Source organism: Scyliorhinus torazame, chromosome 13, assembly GCF_047496885.1.
Source record: "Scyliorhinus torazame isolate Kashiwa2021f chromosome 13, sScyTor2.1, whole genome shotgun sequence".
Lineage (NCBI taxonomy): Eukaryota > Metazoa > Chordata > Chondrichthyes > Carcharhiniformes > Scyliorhinidae > Scyliorhinus > Scyliorhinus torazame.
This window is the reverse complement of record NC_092719.1, coordinates 198,181,561-198,198,050: the sequence shown is the minus strand read 5'-3', so window position 1 is coordinate 198,198,050 and position 16,490 is coordinate 198,181,561. Positions and strand designations below refer to the sequence as shown.

Genomic DNA, 16,490 nt, shown 5'->3' with positions numbered 1-16,490 from the left:
GTGACCTCAGGACATGACTTCACCAATACCTCTGGACGCCCTCTCAAGCTCCAACATTTTAAATTTTAGAGTACCCAATTCATTTTTTCCAATTAAGGGGCAATTTAGTGTGGTCAATCCACTTAGCCTGCACAACTTTGGGTTGTGGGGGCGAAACCCACACAAACACGGGGAGAATGTGCAAACTCCACACGGACAGTGACCCAGGGCCGGGATCGAACCTGGGACCTCAGCGCCATGAGGCTGCAGGGCTAACCCACTGCGCCACCGTGCTGCCCCCCACCCCCCAAGCTCCAACTTTTCCAAAACTCTGCACCCTCCTTATCTGGGCCATACTGACTTCCATTTGCTCATTTTCCGTATTGTGTCTACCCTTTATTGGTCTCTCTGGAATTAGAAAGCTGAGTCCCTCATTCACAAATTCCATGGCCTTTGCTCACCCTACTTTTGTAACTTCTCCAGCCTCAAGTCCCAGCCCACATGCTCCATTATTCCACTGATTGGCTCTTGTGTATCTTCCTTCCTGCTGCACCGTCTCTAATCATTAGCTGTGATCACATCCCGACTCTCTGGAATTCCCTCTCGTTAACCTTGCCTCCTCTCCTCACTTGTAATCAGTTTGACCCAATGTCTTTAGTCACCCCAGTTAGCTCTTTTCCCACTGTTTGACCTCCAGTAAAGCTCCTTGGGATGTTCATTTACTTAAAAATGCTTTGTAAATGCAATTCAGGCATTGTTTTAGACTCAGAACAGCTTCCAAAGATGAAAGGATAGCATTGCAACATCACTGCCATGGATAATGGGATACTTGCTCCTTAACGCCTATTGTACCTGCAGTGCGAAGCAATGCCTGCAGTTTCACAAAGTTCCCTCGGCTTGCCTCACAGTGTAGATCAGTCCATTTATAGTTGTAGTTGGGTGCTGTATGGTATTGTCTCTCCTGCTGTGCCCCTATCTGGAACTTAGTACTTTTCAGTTCAGTCCCAGACATGGAGCTAATATAAAATCCCATTATGGTGCTTCTGTAAGAGAGAAAGAAGCTGAGAACTAAGCATGCTAAATCGTGAACGTCATAATGATACTCTGGAGTACCACCCAATACAAAATACACAGCGACATTCCATAATTGAACAAAAAAATGCCACATAGGGTTCCACCAATTGCTTAGAGAGTAAGCAGAAGTTGAGATCTATAAAATCTTCAGGAGACCCAAGGAGGTGACCCAAACATAGGTTTATTTTCTGGTCAAAAGAAAAGGCCACAACGCAGCAAACAGTACATAGGTCCAAACTGGGACTGCCGATATGCCGATCCCAATCTGGGCCGGCTTTTAAGTGTTGGTTTCACGAGCCCAGCTGGTAGGTCTCCGCCCATCAGTGGGGGAGCTTGCATTCCACGAGCCCCATGGGAGATCAATCGGGTTGTCCCCGTGAGTCTCATGAGGGGTATAACAGGATCAAAGAATTTTCAAACATAGGACGAGGGCATTTAACCTCTCATATCTGGGCTGCTTTTCTGCAAGGGCTTAATCTCCTCACATTTCCCAAAACTCTTTATTTCTCTTTTCTTTTAAAGTTATCCATGTTCCTTTTAAAAGCTATATGGCTTCTCTTTTCCAAGTCTATTGCTGGTAAGCCATTCCATGTCCTAACAAACCTCGGTGTAAAAATATTTCTGCTAGCCAAAAGGTCTAAATCTGTGTTGAGTTTGGTTATAGTATTGGGGAGATATAATTTGTGTCTGTCTCACTTGGCAAGTAGCTGCCAGCCGACCCCAGGGAGAACCAAGAAAACCCCTGGCCCAGGATGCTTATTTGCCATATCAATGCCTCTCTGCTGAAGGAGACCATATTTAGGGAACAGTAAGAAGTTTTACAACACCAAGTTAAAGTCCAACAGGTTTGTTTCAAATACTAGCTTTCGGAGCACTGTTCCTTCCTCAGGTGAATGAAGAGGCGTGTTCCAGAAACATATATATAGACAAATTCAAAGATGCAAGACAATGCTTAGAATGCCGAGCATTAGCAGGTGATTAAATCTTTACAGATCCAGAGATAGGGGTAACCCCAGGTTAAAGAGGTTTGAATTGGCTCAAGCCAGGACAGTTGGTAGGATTTCACAAGCCCAGGCCAGATGGTGGGGGATGAATGTAATGCGACATGAACCCCAGGTCCTGGTTGAGGCCACACTCATGTGTGCGGAACTTGGCTATAAGTTTCTGCTCGGCGATTCTGCGTTGTTGCGCATTCTGAAGGCCGCCTTGGAGAACGCTTACCCGGAGAGCAGAGGCTGAATGCCCTTGACTGCTGAAGTGTTCCCCGACTGGAATCTTTGAATTTGTCTATATATATGTTTCTGGAACATACCTCTTCATTCACCTGAGGAAGGAGCAGTGCTCCGAAAGCTAGTGTTTGAAACAAACATGTTGGACTTTAACCTGGTGTTGTAAGACTTCTTACTGTGCTCACCCCAGTCCAATGCCAGCATCTCCACATCATATTTAGGGAAAGCAGAGATTCCACTCAAGTCAAGACCCCATCTAAATGAAAAGTAAAGGCAAACCCAACATATTTTATTTTAATATTCATTCATGGGATGTGGGCATAACTGGCTTGGCCAGCATTTATTGTCCACCCCAAAATGCCCTTGAGAAGGAGGTGATGAGTCGCTTTCCTGAACAGCTGCAGTCCGTGTGTTGTAGGACACCCACAGTGCCGTTTGCGAGGGAGTTTCAGGACATTGGCCCAGCGACAGTGAAGGAATAGCGAGATTGATCCAAGTCAGGAAGGTGTGTGGCTTTGAGGAGAACGTGCAGGTGATGGTGTTCCCATACATCTGCTGCCCTTGTCCTTATAGATGGTGGAGGTCACGGGTTTGGAAGGTGCTGTCGGAGGAATCTTGCTGAGTTGCTCAGGGTTATCAGCATTCCAAACTAATTTGCAAGCTTCTGTTATACCTCCCCTCCCCAATTCACAGTGGGGGTGCACAGCAAAGCCCTATGAATTCCAGTGTTATTCCTCCATTTCTTAAGTTGCTTATCTTCCCCTTTTACATCAACTTACATGGAAAACAACATATTGTGACTGACAAAGTGGTAAGTGACTAGCTCCTTGACTTTCCTGACCATTGATCTGCAGCTAGCCACTGGGAGAGGCACATAAAAGTCGGATTGAATCACCTCCCTTTCGATTGAGAAAGGCCCCTAGAATAATGGCAGTGTTGGTCAGACAAAAGGTAGGTCACTGATTCATTTTGAAATGCATCAAAGTCTCTAAATGTGAGTAAACGTTGATAAGTGGCTCAGTAATAAGCAGTTATTCTAGAGCTGAACTGGTCACTTTGCAACTGACTTAGATCTGAAATGTAACATACAATGAACTTTGGACATTGATCCCAATTCCTGCATAATCAGGTCATAGGCACTGAGCAGTAACTGTGTATCAACAATGATTCAAGAAGACCTACCAGCAGTCTTCCATTTCTGCCCTCAGAGAAGTGCCTTTCAAGTTGATGCTGTTGGTCATGGAGGTACAATCAGACCTTTGGCCTGCCATGAAAGATTGGTTCACCACCTTTGGCAAGAGAAGACCCTAAAATGGCCCAGAGTTCGAACCTCTGTAAAAGATAGCAGATTGATAATGAATTAATGAAAAAGGCTTGAAGCAGTTCAATGGCCGGTTAAGAAACACCTGTGACAAAAGATCACAGAATGATAGAATCCCCACAGTGCAGACGAAGGCCATTTGGCCCATCGAGACTGGCCCACTGAAAGAGCGCTCTACCAAGACCCACCCCCCCCCGTCCTATTTCCGTAACCCCACCCAACGTTCGGGCAATAAGGGGCAATTTAGCATGGCCTATCCACCTAACCTGCAGATCTTTGGACTGTGGGAGGAAACCGGAGCTCCTGGAGGAGCTCACAGACATGGGGAGAACGTACAAAGTCCACAGAGACAGTCATCCAAGGTTGCAAACCCGTGTCCTGGGCGATGTGAGGCAGCCATGTTAGCCACTGTGCCACACCGCCTGCAAAACAGAATCTTTAGATAGTGAAGATGTGACTATTGAAATGTTTCTATTTGCAAGTTGAAAATATGGAAATCTTTCTTTTAAAAAGTGAAAACGCATTTTTCTCCCCACTTTTGCAGTCATGTCCCCGGAAGATGCCTACTCTGAGCTTGCTTTGTCCACGCTGGTCACTATGAGATAAAAATGAATAATGACCACTGGGATAAGGCAAGCCTAAGCAACAAGTGGCAGGAGGGATTTTGACAGTTGCGACATCGTAGGCTCAAGAAGTCTTGATTGTGATGGTTACGTATTTCCAACAATCACTAGAGTTCCCTTTTCATGTCCAGAAGGCAAGACCTAAGTACAGGGCTCCTATCGCAACCTGGTGGAAATCATCCAGCGGAGAATGGGAATAAAATCCAGATCTGCACAGCACAGCTAATCATTGCCAGCTAAGCTATAGTGGGCAGCCGAAGACCATAAGATGTAGGAACAGAAGTAGGCCATTCAGCCCATCTAATCTGCTCTGCCACTCAATAAGATCTTGACTGATCCGATGTGATACTCCTCAACTCCACTTTCTCATCTTATCTCCTTGATTGCCCTGAGTCCCTTTCTGATTAAAAATCAGCCTTGACCATACTTATCGACCCAGCCTCTACAGCTCTCCGTGGTAAAGAATTCCACAGATTCACTATCCTCTGAGAGAAAAAAATTCCTCCTCATCTGTCTTAAATGGGTCACCCCTTACTCTGAGATTATGACCACTGATTGTAGACTCTCCCACAAGGGGAAACAACCTTTCAGAATCTACCCTGTCAAGCCTCCTGAGAATCCTAAATGTCTTAATAAGGTCACCTCTCATTCTTCTCAACTCCAATGAGTACAGGCCCAACCTAAACCATCTCTCCTCATAAGAAAATCCCTCCATACCTAGGAGCAACCGAATGACCCTTCTCTGGGCTGCCTCCAATGCCAGCTTATCTTTCCTTAGATAAGGAATGAATGACTCAACATATTTTCTTTTGCAAAGTGAAGAAGACATGCCAATATGTTATTTATCTGGACTGACCAATAGGTTAACCTTTGTGTTTACAGCTAACCTGTCAGGAGTTTGGTAATCAGTATGTACTACCTGTCTTCCAGTGACCTACCTGGGGGTGCATCAGATCCCTCAATTCTCACACACAGGAGTTAGTTTACATCAGGAACAGAACCAGTAAATTCAAATGCATTTTTTAGTCTGTATTTTGGAATCACACTTGTCAAGAAAAAACTGACAAATTAGGAGCAGGGGTTTACTATATGGCCCATCAAGCCTGCTCCATTACTAGAGTCGATTTCGGCGTGAGAACAGCTGGCGAGTCAGTTTCAGCGGGAGCAGTGCGGAAGTGGTTGCTGGGAGGTAAGTCTGTCCTTTAAAAGCACTTGTCTTTGCAGGGGCAGGCCAGTCGATTTCGGCGGGAGAACAGCTGGTGAGTCAGTTTCAGCGGGAGCATTGCGGAAGTGGCTACTGGGAGGTAAGTCAACCTTTAAAAGCACTTGTCTTTGCAGGGGCAGGCCAGTCGATTTCGGCGTGAGAACAGCTGATGAGTCAGTTTCAGCGGGAGCAGTGCGGAAGTGGTTGCTGGGAGGTAAGTCTGTCCTTTAAAAGCACTTGTCTTTGCAGGGGCAGGCCAGTCGATTTCGGCGGGAGAACAGCTGGTGAGTCAGTTTCAGCGGGAGCATTGCGGAAGTGGCTGCTGGGAGGTAAGTCAACCTTTAAAAGCACTTGTCTTTGCAGGGGCAGGCCAGTCGATTTCGGCGGGAGAACAGCTGGTGAGTCAGTTTCAGCAGGAGCAGTGCGGAAGTGGTTGCTGGGAGGTAAGTCTGTCCTTTAAAAGCACTTGTCTTTGCAGGGGCAGGCCAGTCGATTTCGGCGTGAGAACAGCTGGTGAGTCAGTTTCAGCGGGAGCAGTGCGGAAGTGGTTGCTGGGAGGTAAGTCTGTCCTTTAAAAGCACTTGTCTTTGCAGGGGCAGGCCAGTCGATTTCGGCGGGAGAACAGCTGGTGAGTCAGTTTCAGCGGGAGCATTGCGGAAGTGGCTGCTGGGAGGTAAGTCAACCTTTAAAAGCACTTGTCTTTGCAGGGGCAGGCCAGTCGATTTCGGCGTGAGAACAGCTGGTGAGTCAGTTTCAGCAGGAGCAGTGCGGAAGTGGTTGCTGGGAGGTAAGTCTGTCCTTTAAAAGCACTTGTCTTTGCAGGGGCAGGCCAGTCGATTTCGGCGGGAGTGGAGCTGGCTGGTTAGTCAATTTCAGCAGGAGCTGAGAATTTTTCTTTTTTTAAAATTAGTGTTTTAGGCGGGAACAGGAAGTCGACCCGCGGACGTCTGGGAAGACCCTCACCAATAAATTCTGGTGGAGAGGAAACCCGAGACACTACACGTGTAGTGTCTCCCACCCGCCCTCCTCCTCTAACCTAATAATAAAACCCATTGGTCTGAGGTAAGTACCATATTTTATTATATTATTATTATTTTTTATAAAAAAATTAATTTAGTTGTTAGCCAGATCTTGGTAGAAAGTTAGAGGAATGGCAGGGAAGGGAGTGCAATGTTCCTCCTGCAGGATGTTTGAGGTGAGGGATGCAGTTAGTGTCCCTGCTGATTTTACCTGCAGGAAGTGCTGCCATCTCCAGCTCCTCCAAGACCGAGTTAGGGAACTGGAGCTGGAGTTGGAAGAACTTCGGATCATTCGGGAGGCAGAAGGGGTCATAGATAGCAGCTTCAGGGAATTAGTTACACCAAAGATTGGAGATAGGTGGGTAACTGTAAGAGGGACTGGGAAAAAGCAGTCAGTGCAGGGATCCCCTGCGGTCGTTCCCCTGAGAAACAAGTATACCGCTTTGGATACTTGTGGGGGGGGGGTCTTACCAGGGGTAAGCCATGGGGTACGGGCCTCTGGCACGGAGTCTGTCCCTGTTGCTCAGAAGGGAAGGGGGGAGAGGAGCAGAGCATTAGTAATTGGGGACTCTATAGTCAGGGGCACAGATAGGAGATTTTGTGGGAGCGTGAGAGACTCACGTTTGGTATGTTGCCTCCCAGGTGCAAGGGTACGTGATGTCTCGGATCGTGTTTTCCGGGTCCTTAGGGGGGAGGGGGAGCAGCCCCAAGTCGTGGTCCACATTGGCACTAACGACATAGGTAGGAAAGGGGACAAGGATGTCAGGCAGGCTTTCAGGGAGCTAGGATGGAAGCTCAGAACTAGAACAAACAGAGTTGTTATCTCTGGGTTGTTGCCCGTGCCACGTGATAGTGAGATGAGGAATAGGGAGAGAGAGCATTTAAACACGTGACTACAGGGATGGTGCAGGCGGGAGGGATTCAGATTTCTGGATAACTGGGGCTCTTTCTGGGGAAGGTGGGACCTCTACAGACAGGATGGTCTACATCTGAACCTGAGGGGCACAAATATCCTGGGGGGGAGATTTGTTAGTGCTCTTTGGGGGGGTTTAAACTAATGCAGCAGGGGCATGGGAACCTGGATTGTAGTTTTAGGGTAAGGGAGAATGAGAGTATAGAGGTCAGGAGCACAGATTTGACGTCGCAGGAGGGGGCCAGTGTTCAGGTAGGTGGTTTGAAGTGTGTCTACTTCAATGCCAGGAGTATACGAAACAAGGTAGGGGAACTGGCAGCATGGGTTGGTACCTGGGACTTCGATGTTGTGGCCATTTCGGAGACATGGATAGAGCAGGGACAGGAATGGATGTTGCAGGTTCCGGGGTTTAGGTGTTTTAGTAAGCTCAGAGAAGGAGGCAAAAGAGGGGGAGGTGTGGCGCTGCTAGTCAAGAGCAGTATTACGGTGGCGGAGAGGATGCTAGATGGGGACTCTTCTTCCGAGGTAGTATGGGCTGAAGTTAGAAACAGGAAAGGAGAGGTCACCCTGTTGGGAGTTTTTTATAGGCCTCCTAATAGTTCTAGGGATGTAGAGGAAAGGATGGCGAAGATGATTCTGGATAAGAGCGAAAGTAACAGGGTAGTTATTATGGGAGACTTTAACTTTCCAAATATTGACTGGAAAAGATATAGTTCGAGTACAATAGATGGGTCGTTTTTTGTACAGTGTGTGCAGGAGGGTTTCCTGAAACAATATGTTGACAGGCCAACAAGAGGCGAGGCCACGTTGGATTTGGTTTTGGGTAATGAACCAGGCCAGGTGTTGGATTTGGAGGTAGGAGAGCACTTTGGGGACAGTGACCACAATTCGGTGACGTTTACGTTAATGATGGAAAGGGATAAGTATACACCGCAGGGCAAGAGTTATAGGTGGGGGAAGGGCAATTATGATGCCATTAGACGTGACTTGGGGGGGATAAGGTGGAGAAGTAGGCTGCAAGTGTTGGGCACACTGGATAAGTGGGGCTTGTTCAAGGATCAGCTACTGCGTGTTCTTGATAAGTATGTACCGGTCAGACAGGGAGGAAGGCGTCGAGCGAGGGAACCGTGGTTTACCAAGGAAGTGGAATCTCTTGTTAAGAGGAAGAAGGAGGCCTATGTGAAGATGAGGTGTGAAGTTTCGGTTGGGGCGATGGATAGTTACAAGGTAGCGAGGAAGGATCTAAAGAGAGAGCTAAGACGAGCAAGGAGGGGACATGAGAAGTATTTGGCAGGAAGGATCAAGGAAAACCCAAAAGCTTTCTATAGGTATGTCAGGAATAAGCGAATGACTAGGGAAAGAGTAGGACCAGTCAAGGACAGGGATGGGAAATTGTGTGTGGAGTCTGAAGAGATAGGCGAGATACTAAATGAATATTTTTCGTCAGTATTCACTCAGGAAAAAGATAATGTTGTGGAGGAGAATGCTGAGCCCCAGGCTAATAGAATAGATGGCATTGAGGTACGTAGGGAAGAGGTGTTGGCAATTCTGGACAGGCTGAAAATACATAAGTCCCCGGGACCTGATGGGATTTATCCTAGGATTCTCTGGGAGGCCAGGGAAGAGATTGCTGGACCTTTGGCTTTGATTTTTATGTCATCATTGGCTACAGGAATAGTGCCAGAGGACTGGAGGACAGCAAATGTGGTCCCTTTGTTCAAAAAGGGGAGCAGAGACAACCCCGGCAACTATAGACCGGTGAGCCTCACGTCTGTAGTGGGTAAAGTCTTGGAGGGGATTATAAGAGACAAGATTTATAATCATCTAGATAGGAATAATATGATCAGGGATAGTCAGCATGGCTTTGTGAAGGGTAGGTCATGCCTCACAAACCTTATTGAGTTCTTTGAGAAGGTGACTGAACAGGTAGACGAGGGTAGAGCAGTTGATGTGGTGTATATGGATTTCAGCAAAGCATTTGATAAGGTTCCCCACGGTAGGCTATTGCAAAAAATACGGAGGCTGGGGATTGAGGGTGATTTAGAGATGTGGATCAGAAATTGGCTAGCTGAAAGAAGACAGAGGGTGGTGGTTGATGGGAAATGTTCAGAATGGAGTACAGTCACAAGTGGAGTACCACAAGGGTCTGTTCTGGGGCCGTTGCTGTTTGTCATTTTTATCAATGACCTAGAGGAAGGCGCAGAAGGGTGGGTGAGTAAATTTGCAGACGATACTAAAGTCGGTGGTGTTGTCGATAGTGTGGAAGGATGTAGCAGGTTACAGAGGGATATAGATAAGCTGCAGAGCTGGGCTGAGAGGTGGCAAATGGAGTTTAATGTAGAGAAGTGTGAGGTGATTCACTTTGGAAGGAATAACAGGAATGCGGAATATTTGGCTAATGGTAAAGTTCTTGAAAGTGTGGATGAGCAGAGGGATCTAGGTGTCCATGTACATAGATCCCTGAAAGTTGCCACCCAGGTTGATAGGGTTGTGAAGAAGGCCTATGGAGTGTTGGCCTTTATTGGTAGAGGGATTGAGTTCCGGAGTCGGGAGGTCATGTTGCAGCTGTACAGAACTCTGGTACGGCCGCATTTGGAGTATTGCGTACAGTTCTGGTCACCGCATTATAGGAAGGACGTGGAGGCTTTGGAGCGGGTGCAGAGGAGATTTACCAGGATGTTGCCTGGTATGGAGGGAAAATCTTATGAGGAAAGGCTGATGGACTTGAGGTTGTTTTCGTTGGAGAGAAGAAGGTTAAGAGGAGACTTAATAGAGGCATACAAAATGATCAGGGGGTTGGATAGGGTGGAGAGTGAGAGCCTTCTCCCGCGGATGGATATGGCTGGCACGAGGGGACATAACTTTAAGCTGAGGGGTAATAGATATAGGACAGAGGTCAGAGGTAGGTTCTTTACGCAAAGAGTAGTGAGGCCGTGGAATGCCCTACCTGCTACAGTAGTGAACTCGCCAACATTGAGGGCATTTAAAAGTTTATTGGATAAACATATGGATGATAATGGCATAGTGTAGGTTAGATGGCTTTTGTTTCGGTGCAACATCGTGGGCCGAAGGGCCTGTACTGCGCTGTATTGTTCTATGTTTTATGTTCAATATGATCATGACTGAATTTCAGTTTCAATTCCAGTTCCGTGTCTGCTCCTCATATCCCGCAATTCCCTGAGAACAAAAGTCTGTCTATCTACATAATCATAACCACAACCCTATTGAGTACAAAATTCCAAAGGTTCACAATCCTCCGAATGAAGACATTTCTCCTCATCTCCGTCCTAAGTGATCAGCCCTTATCCTGAGGCTGGGCCTTTGTGGTCTAGATTCCCAAGCTATGGGAAAGAGCCTCCCAATGTCTACTTAGGCAAGCTCTTTTAGAAGCCTAAATATTTCCTAAAGGTCACCTATTCTTCTAAACTCCTGAGAGTATAGATCTAATTTACTCAGTATCTCTTTATACCGCTCTCATCCCAGGGACCAATTTTGTGAACCTTTGCTGTCCTGCCTCCAGTGCAATATATCCTTCCATAAATATGGAGACCAAAACTGCACACAGTATTCCAGATGTGGTTTCACCAAAACCTTGTATAAGTGTATCAAGGCATCTTTACTCTTGTTCTCCTTGCAATAAAGTCTGAGCATGTCATTTGCCTTCATAATTGTTTGCAGTACCTTCAGTTAACTTTGTGGTTCATAGAATCATAGCATTTACAGTGCAGAAGGAGGCCATTCAACCCCTCGAATCTGCAGCAGCCCGTGTAAAGAGCACCCAACTTAAGGCTTCACCTCCACCCTATCCCCGTAACCCAGTAACCCACCTAACCTTTTTTGGACACCGTATCCCCGCAACCCAGTAACCCCACTGAACCTTTTGGACACTAAGGGGCAAGTTAGCATGGCCAACCCACCTAACCTGCACATCTTTGGACTGTGGGAGGAAACCGGAGTACCCGGAGGAAACCGACGCAGACACGTTGAGAACATGCAGACTCTGCTCAGATGGTTGACTCAAGCTGGGAATCGAACCTGGGACCCTGGAGCTGTGAAGCAAAAATGTTAACCACTTGGCTACCTTACTGCCCTTGTTCCTTGTACAAGTGCAACAAAAGTCCATCTGAATAACAAAATTACAACTGCCACACATTAAAAAAAATCTTCTGCTTTTTTATTCTTATGATCAAAATGAATAACCTCATACTTCCCCATATTATACTCCATCAGCTATCACGTTTCCCACCCACTTAACCAGCCTATAGTCTCTTTGCAGTCTCTTTGTGTCCTCCTCACAGCTTGTATTCTCACTTAGCTTTGTATGGTCAGAAAACTGAGATACATTACTTGGTCTCTTTGCCGAAGCCATTAATATAAATTGTAAATAGCTGAGGCCCAGCACTGATCCTTTTGGCATTCCATTAAGTACAGCCTGCCAACTTGAAAATGTCTTGATTATCCCTACTCTTTGCTTCCTGTCTGTTAACCAATCCTCTCCTGGATAATATATTACCTCCAACTCCATCAGCTTTAGGCCTTTTGCCTTACCTTACCTTTCATGTGACACTGTATTGAATGTCTTTTTGCAGTCCAAGTGCACCACATCTGCTGGCTCCCCCTGACTAGTTACATCCTTAAAAAACTCTAATACATTTGTCAAACCCCATTTCCCTTCCGGGAAACCACAGTGACCCTGCCTGCTGGTGTTGTCAGTCATGCCAATGTCCCTGCTCGGGCTCCATTGCATGAGGGAATTAAAAAGCCCCTGGATTTTGGGGACCATGCATCAGCTCTCCCCCCAAAACAGGCAGTGGTGGAGGGGGAGGAAGGTCAGCAGCTCTTCAATGTTCAGAAGGAACCATCTGGCTTTGCACACACCAGGAATTGGTGCATGAAAGGCCAGGCCCAACACACACACACACACACAGATGGATGCTGCAGCGGTTACCTCGGCCTCATAGTTGGAAGCTCGCGGTTAAAATCCCACCTGGGCCAGATTGCCCTTCCCTGGCCGCTCAGCCCGAGCGCTGTCCGCGGTGCTGAACACTGACTTCGCACCTGCTCCCTCACCCCTCCCGCGACCCGCGCAAAGACGTGCGCGCCACTGGGCCAGCACGCACAGCAGCCTGTATTTACGCGCGCGCTCCCGAAAGAGCCACGAACTCGCGCCCCAGGTTGCAAAGTCCCATTGTACATTCATACCCTGTGTTTGCTTTCTGACTTCATAACTATCAGAAGATGTTCACCCCCCAAATATCCTGACTTACGATTTATTAAACATCTCATGGTTGTTACAATTGGTAAAAGCCCTGATGGGAAGAAAGGAACACAAGGATTCAGCTGAAATTCCCCCTCACCTGGTTGATTGACACCCAGTGAGTGCAGGGAAGTTTGCACTTTGGTGGCAAGGTGGTTAGCACTGTTGCCTCTCAGCGCCAGGGTCCCAGGTTCGATTCCCGGCTTGGGTCACTGACTGTGCGGAGTCTGCACGTTCTCCCCGTGTCTGCGTGGGTTTCCTCCGGGTGCTCCAGTTTCCTCCAAGTTCCGAAAGACGTGATTGTTAGGTGAGTTGGACATTCTGAATTCTCCCTCCGTGTACCCAAACAGGCGCCGGAGTGTGGCGACTGGGGGCTTTTCACAGTAACTTCATTGCAATGTTAATGTAAGCCTACTTGTGACTCTAATAAAGATTATCATTACTTTGGAGTTGACAGTTCAGCTTAGGTTCCTGCTCAATGAAGAAATGCAAGATACCGGTGGCACCGCTAAAATCTTACCTCAGACAGGATCACCGGTTTTAGGCAGACAAAACTGGAAAGAACAAAACAATAACTCATTGCCATCGGAAACATTACAGAAGTGGAGAAGACAGAATTTGGACAGTAATTGAGGGGAGATACAATAGATGGCACAGGAAAGACCAAACCCAAATAGAAAGTCTCTTCTGTGATTCAGCTGCACATACTAAACAAGCAAAAATTAAAAACAAGAAGTGCTGGAAATACTCAGCAGGTCAGGCAGCATCTGAGGAGAGAGAAACAAGGGGGGTGGAGGAGGAGGGGGGATTTTCTGCACCCCCCCCCCCCCCCCCCACGGCGTGATTCTCAGCGGGAGGCAGCACCGCCATTGTCAACGGGATTTCCCATTGAATCCACCCCCTAACGCCACGGAACCCGCTGTGGAGTTCACACCGCCAGCAGGACCAGGAGATCCAGCTGGCAAAAACGGCCAAAAACCCTCCCCAGAGTAAGAACAAGCTTTTTATTCTAACCGGTTTATTAAACAAATGTGTACAAATTGCAGCTAATAAAATATTTTTTAAATGCAGAAAAGTGGCATCTTTTAATTTTGTCTGATTTTTCAGATCTGAAGGGGGGGTCATATTCAACATGAAATGTTAACTCTCTCTTTGCAGATGCTGCCTGATCTGCTGAGCATTTCTAACATTATCTGTTTTTGTTTCAGAAGTTCCAACATCCACAGTATTTTGCTTTATTGGAGTGTTTAATTCACTGCCACTTCTTTTCCAGCAATACCTGCTTTGAAGTTCTGTCCCCTTCGACAGGATTAGTTTGTCTCTTTCACTGTGTTCACCTTCATTGCTTTCCACTTCTCTTCTCGTGTCTGATAAAGTGCTTAGCAAAACTCACTTTCCCAGCCGCATCTCCTTCCTCAGTGACACTCTCTGGCTCAGACTTATTCCACATGGATTCCAACTGTAGTTCCAGCTTTCACATTTATCCAAGATTGCAGGCGAATCTGTCGACGTACACACTCCTCAGACCTCTGTTCTTGCTGCTTCCTGACATCCACACTCAGTGCTGTGCGCCACCACATGTATACACTTGACGTCTCTCTCCATCAGCACCAACTAACCCTATCTCTGTCCTGGCCCACAGTTTCATTTCATCCTTTGTCTCTTCTGATGTTTTAACAACAAACCTGCTCCTCTTTTCGGGTGTTAAGGAACACAAGCTCCGACTACCCACAGGTACCAACATGCCATCACCAGATCTTTCTTCCCCTTCACTTTCTTCTGACGTCACCCTTTCCTCTAGTCCCATCTTTTGCCATGTACAATATTCACAATACTTCCTCTCTGATGTACAATGACCTGTACTTAGCAAAGGACTCAACTTTATTGAGTCCGTATGACTCATGTTCAGAGCTGGAGAGGGGTAGAGATGAGGGTTTTTCATGGGATGTGGGATGTGGGCTGTGTCAGCATTTATTGCCCACTGCAGATGATACTAAGACTAAGATTGGTGGAGTTGCAGATAGCGAGGAGGACTGTCAAAGAATACAGCATAATATAGATAGATTGGAGAGTTAGAACATAGAACATAACAGTGCAGTACAGGCCCTTCGGCCCTCGATGTTGCGCCGACCTGTGAAACCACTCTAAAGCCCATCTCCACTATTCCCTTATCGTCTATATGTCTATCCATTTGAATGCTCTTAGTGTTAGTGAGTCCACTACTGTTGCAGGCAGGGCATTCCACGCCCTTACTACTCTCTGAGTAAAGAACCTACCTCTGACATCTGTCCTATATCTATCTCCCCTCAATTTAAAGCTATGTCCCCTCATGCTAGACATCACCATCCGAGGAAAAAGGCTCTCACTGTCCACTCTATCTAATCCTCTGATCATCTTGTATGCCTCAATTAAGTCACCTCTTAACGTTCTTCTCTCTAACGAAAACAGCCTCAAGTCCCTCAGCCTTCCCTCATAAGATCTTACCTCCATACCAGGCAACATTCTGGTAAATGTCCTCTGCACCCTTTCCAATGCTTCCACATCCTTCCTATAATGCGGCGACCAGAATTGCACGCAATACTCCAAATGCGGCCGCACCAGAGTTTTGTACAGCTGCAACATGACCTCATGGCTCCGAAACTCAATCCCTCTACCAATAAAAGCTAACACACCGTACGCTTTCTTAACAACCCTCTCAACCTGGGTGGCAACTTTCAGGGATCTATGTACATGGACACCGAGATCTCTCTGCTCATCCACACTGCCAAGAATCTTACCATTAGCCCAGTACTCTGTCTTCCTGTTATTCCTTCCAAAATGAATCACCTCATACTTTTCTGCATTAAACCCCATTTGCCACCTCTCAGCCCAGCTCTGCAGCTTATCTATGTCCCTCTGTAACTTGTAACATCCCTCTGCACTGTCCACAACTCCACCGACTTTAGTGTCATCTGCAAATTTACTCACCCATCCTTCTACGCTCTCCTCCAGGTCATTTATAAAAATGACAAACAGCAGTGGCCCCAAAACAGATCCTTGTGGTCCACCACTAGTAACTGATCCAAACTGCTAAATCACCCTGAATCCCATGCCTCCCATGCAGAGAAATGGCAGATGGAGTTCAATCCAGGCAAATGCGAGGTGATGCATTTTGGACGGTCTAATTCAAGAGCGGACAATACGATCAATGGAAGAGTCCTGGGGAAAATTGATGTACAGAGAGATCTGGGAGTTCAGGTCCATTGTACCCTGGAGGTGGCAATGCAGGTCGATAGAGTGGTCAAGAAGGCATACGGCATGCTTGCCTTCATCGGACGGGGTACTGAGTACAAGAGTCGGCAGGTCATGTTACAGTTGTATCGGACTTTGGTTAGGCCACATTTGGAATACTGCGTGCAGTTCTGGTCGCCACATTACCAGAAGGATGTGGATGCTTTAGAGAGGGTGCAGAGGAGGTTCACCAGGATGTTGCCTGGTATGGAGGGTGCTAGCTATGAAGAAAGGTTGAGTAGATTAGGATTGTTTTTGTTGGAAAGACAGAGGATGAGGGGGGACCTGATTGAGGTCTACAAAATTATGAGAGGTATGGACAGGGTGGATTGCAACAAGCTTTTTCCAAGAGTGGGGGTGTCAATTACAAGGAGTCACGATTTCAAGGTGAGAGGGGGGAAGTTTAAGGGAGATGTGCGTGGAAAGTTTTCTACGCAGAGGGTGGTGGGTGCCTGGAACTCTTTGCCAGCAGATGTGGTGGAGGCGGGCACGATAGCATCATTTAAGATGCATCTAGACAGATATATGAATGGGTGGGGAACAGAGGGAAGTAGATCCTTGGAAAATAGAAGAGAGGTTTAGATAAAGGACCTGGATCGGC

General features: G+C 47.0%; 1 protein-coding gene across 1 annotated transcript in view; it reads right to left on the bottom strand.

The window, feature by feature from the left end:
* Positions 1-12,442, bottom strand: part of LOC140388508 (ankyrin repeat and SOCS box protein 5-like) — a 29,421-nt gene extending 16,979 nt beyond the window's left edge. The window contains exons 1-3 of the mRNA XM_072472821.1: positions 12,311-12,442; positions 3,465-3,614; positions 832-1,022 (exon numbers count right to left, since the gene is read on the bottom strand). Coding sequence (XP_072328922.1) covers positions 832-1,012 — 181 coding nt within the window. The 5' untranslated portion in view covers positions 1,013-1,022; positions 3,465-3,614; positions 12,311-12,442. The remainder of the gene's footprint in view (positions 1-831; positions 1,023-3,464; positions 3,615-12,310) is intronic.
* Between the last annotated feature and the right edge of the window lie 4,048 nt (positions 12,443-16,490).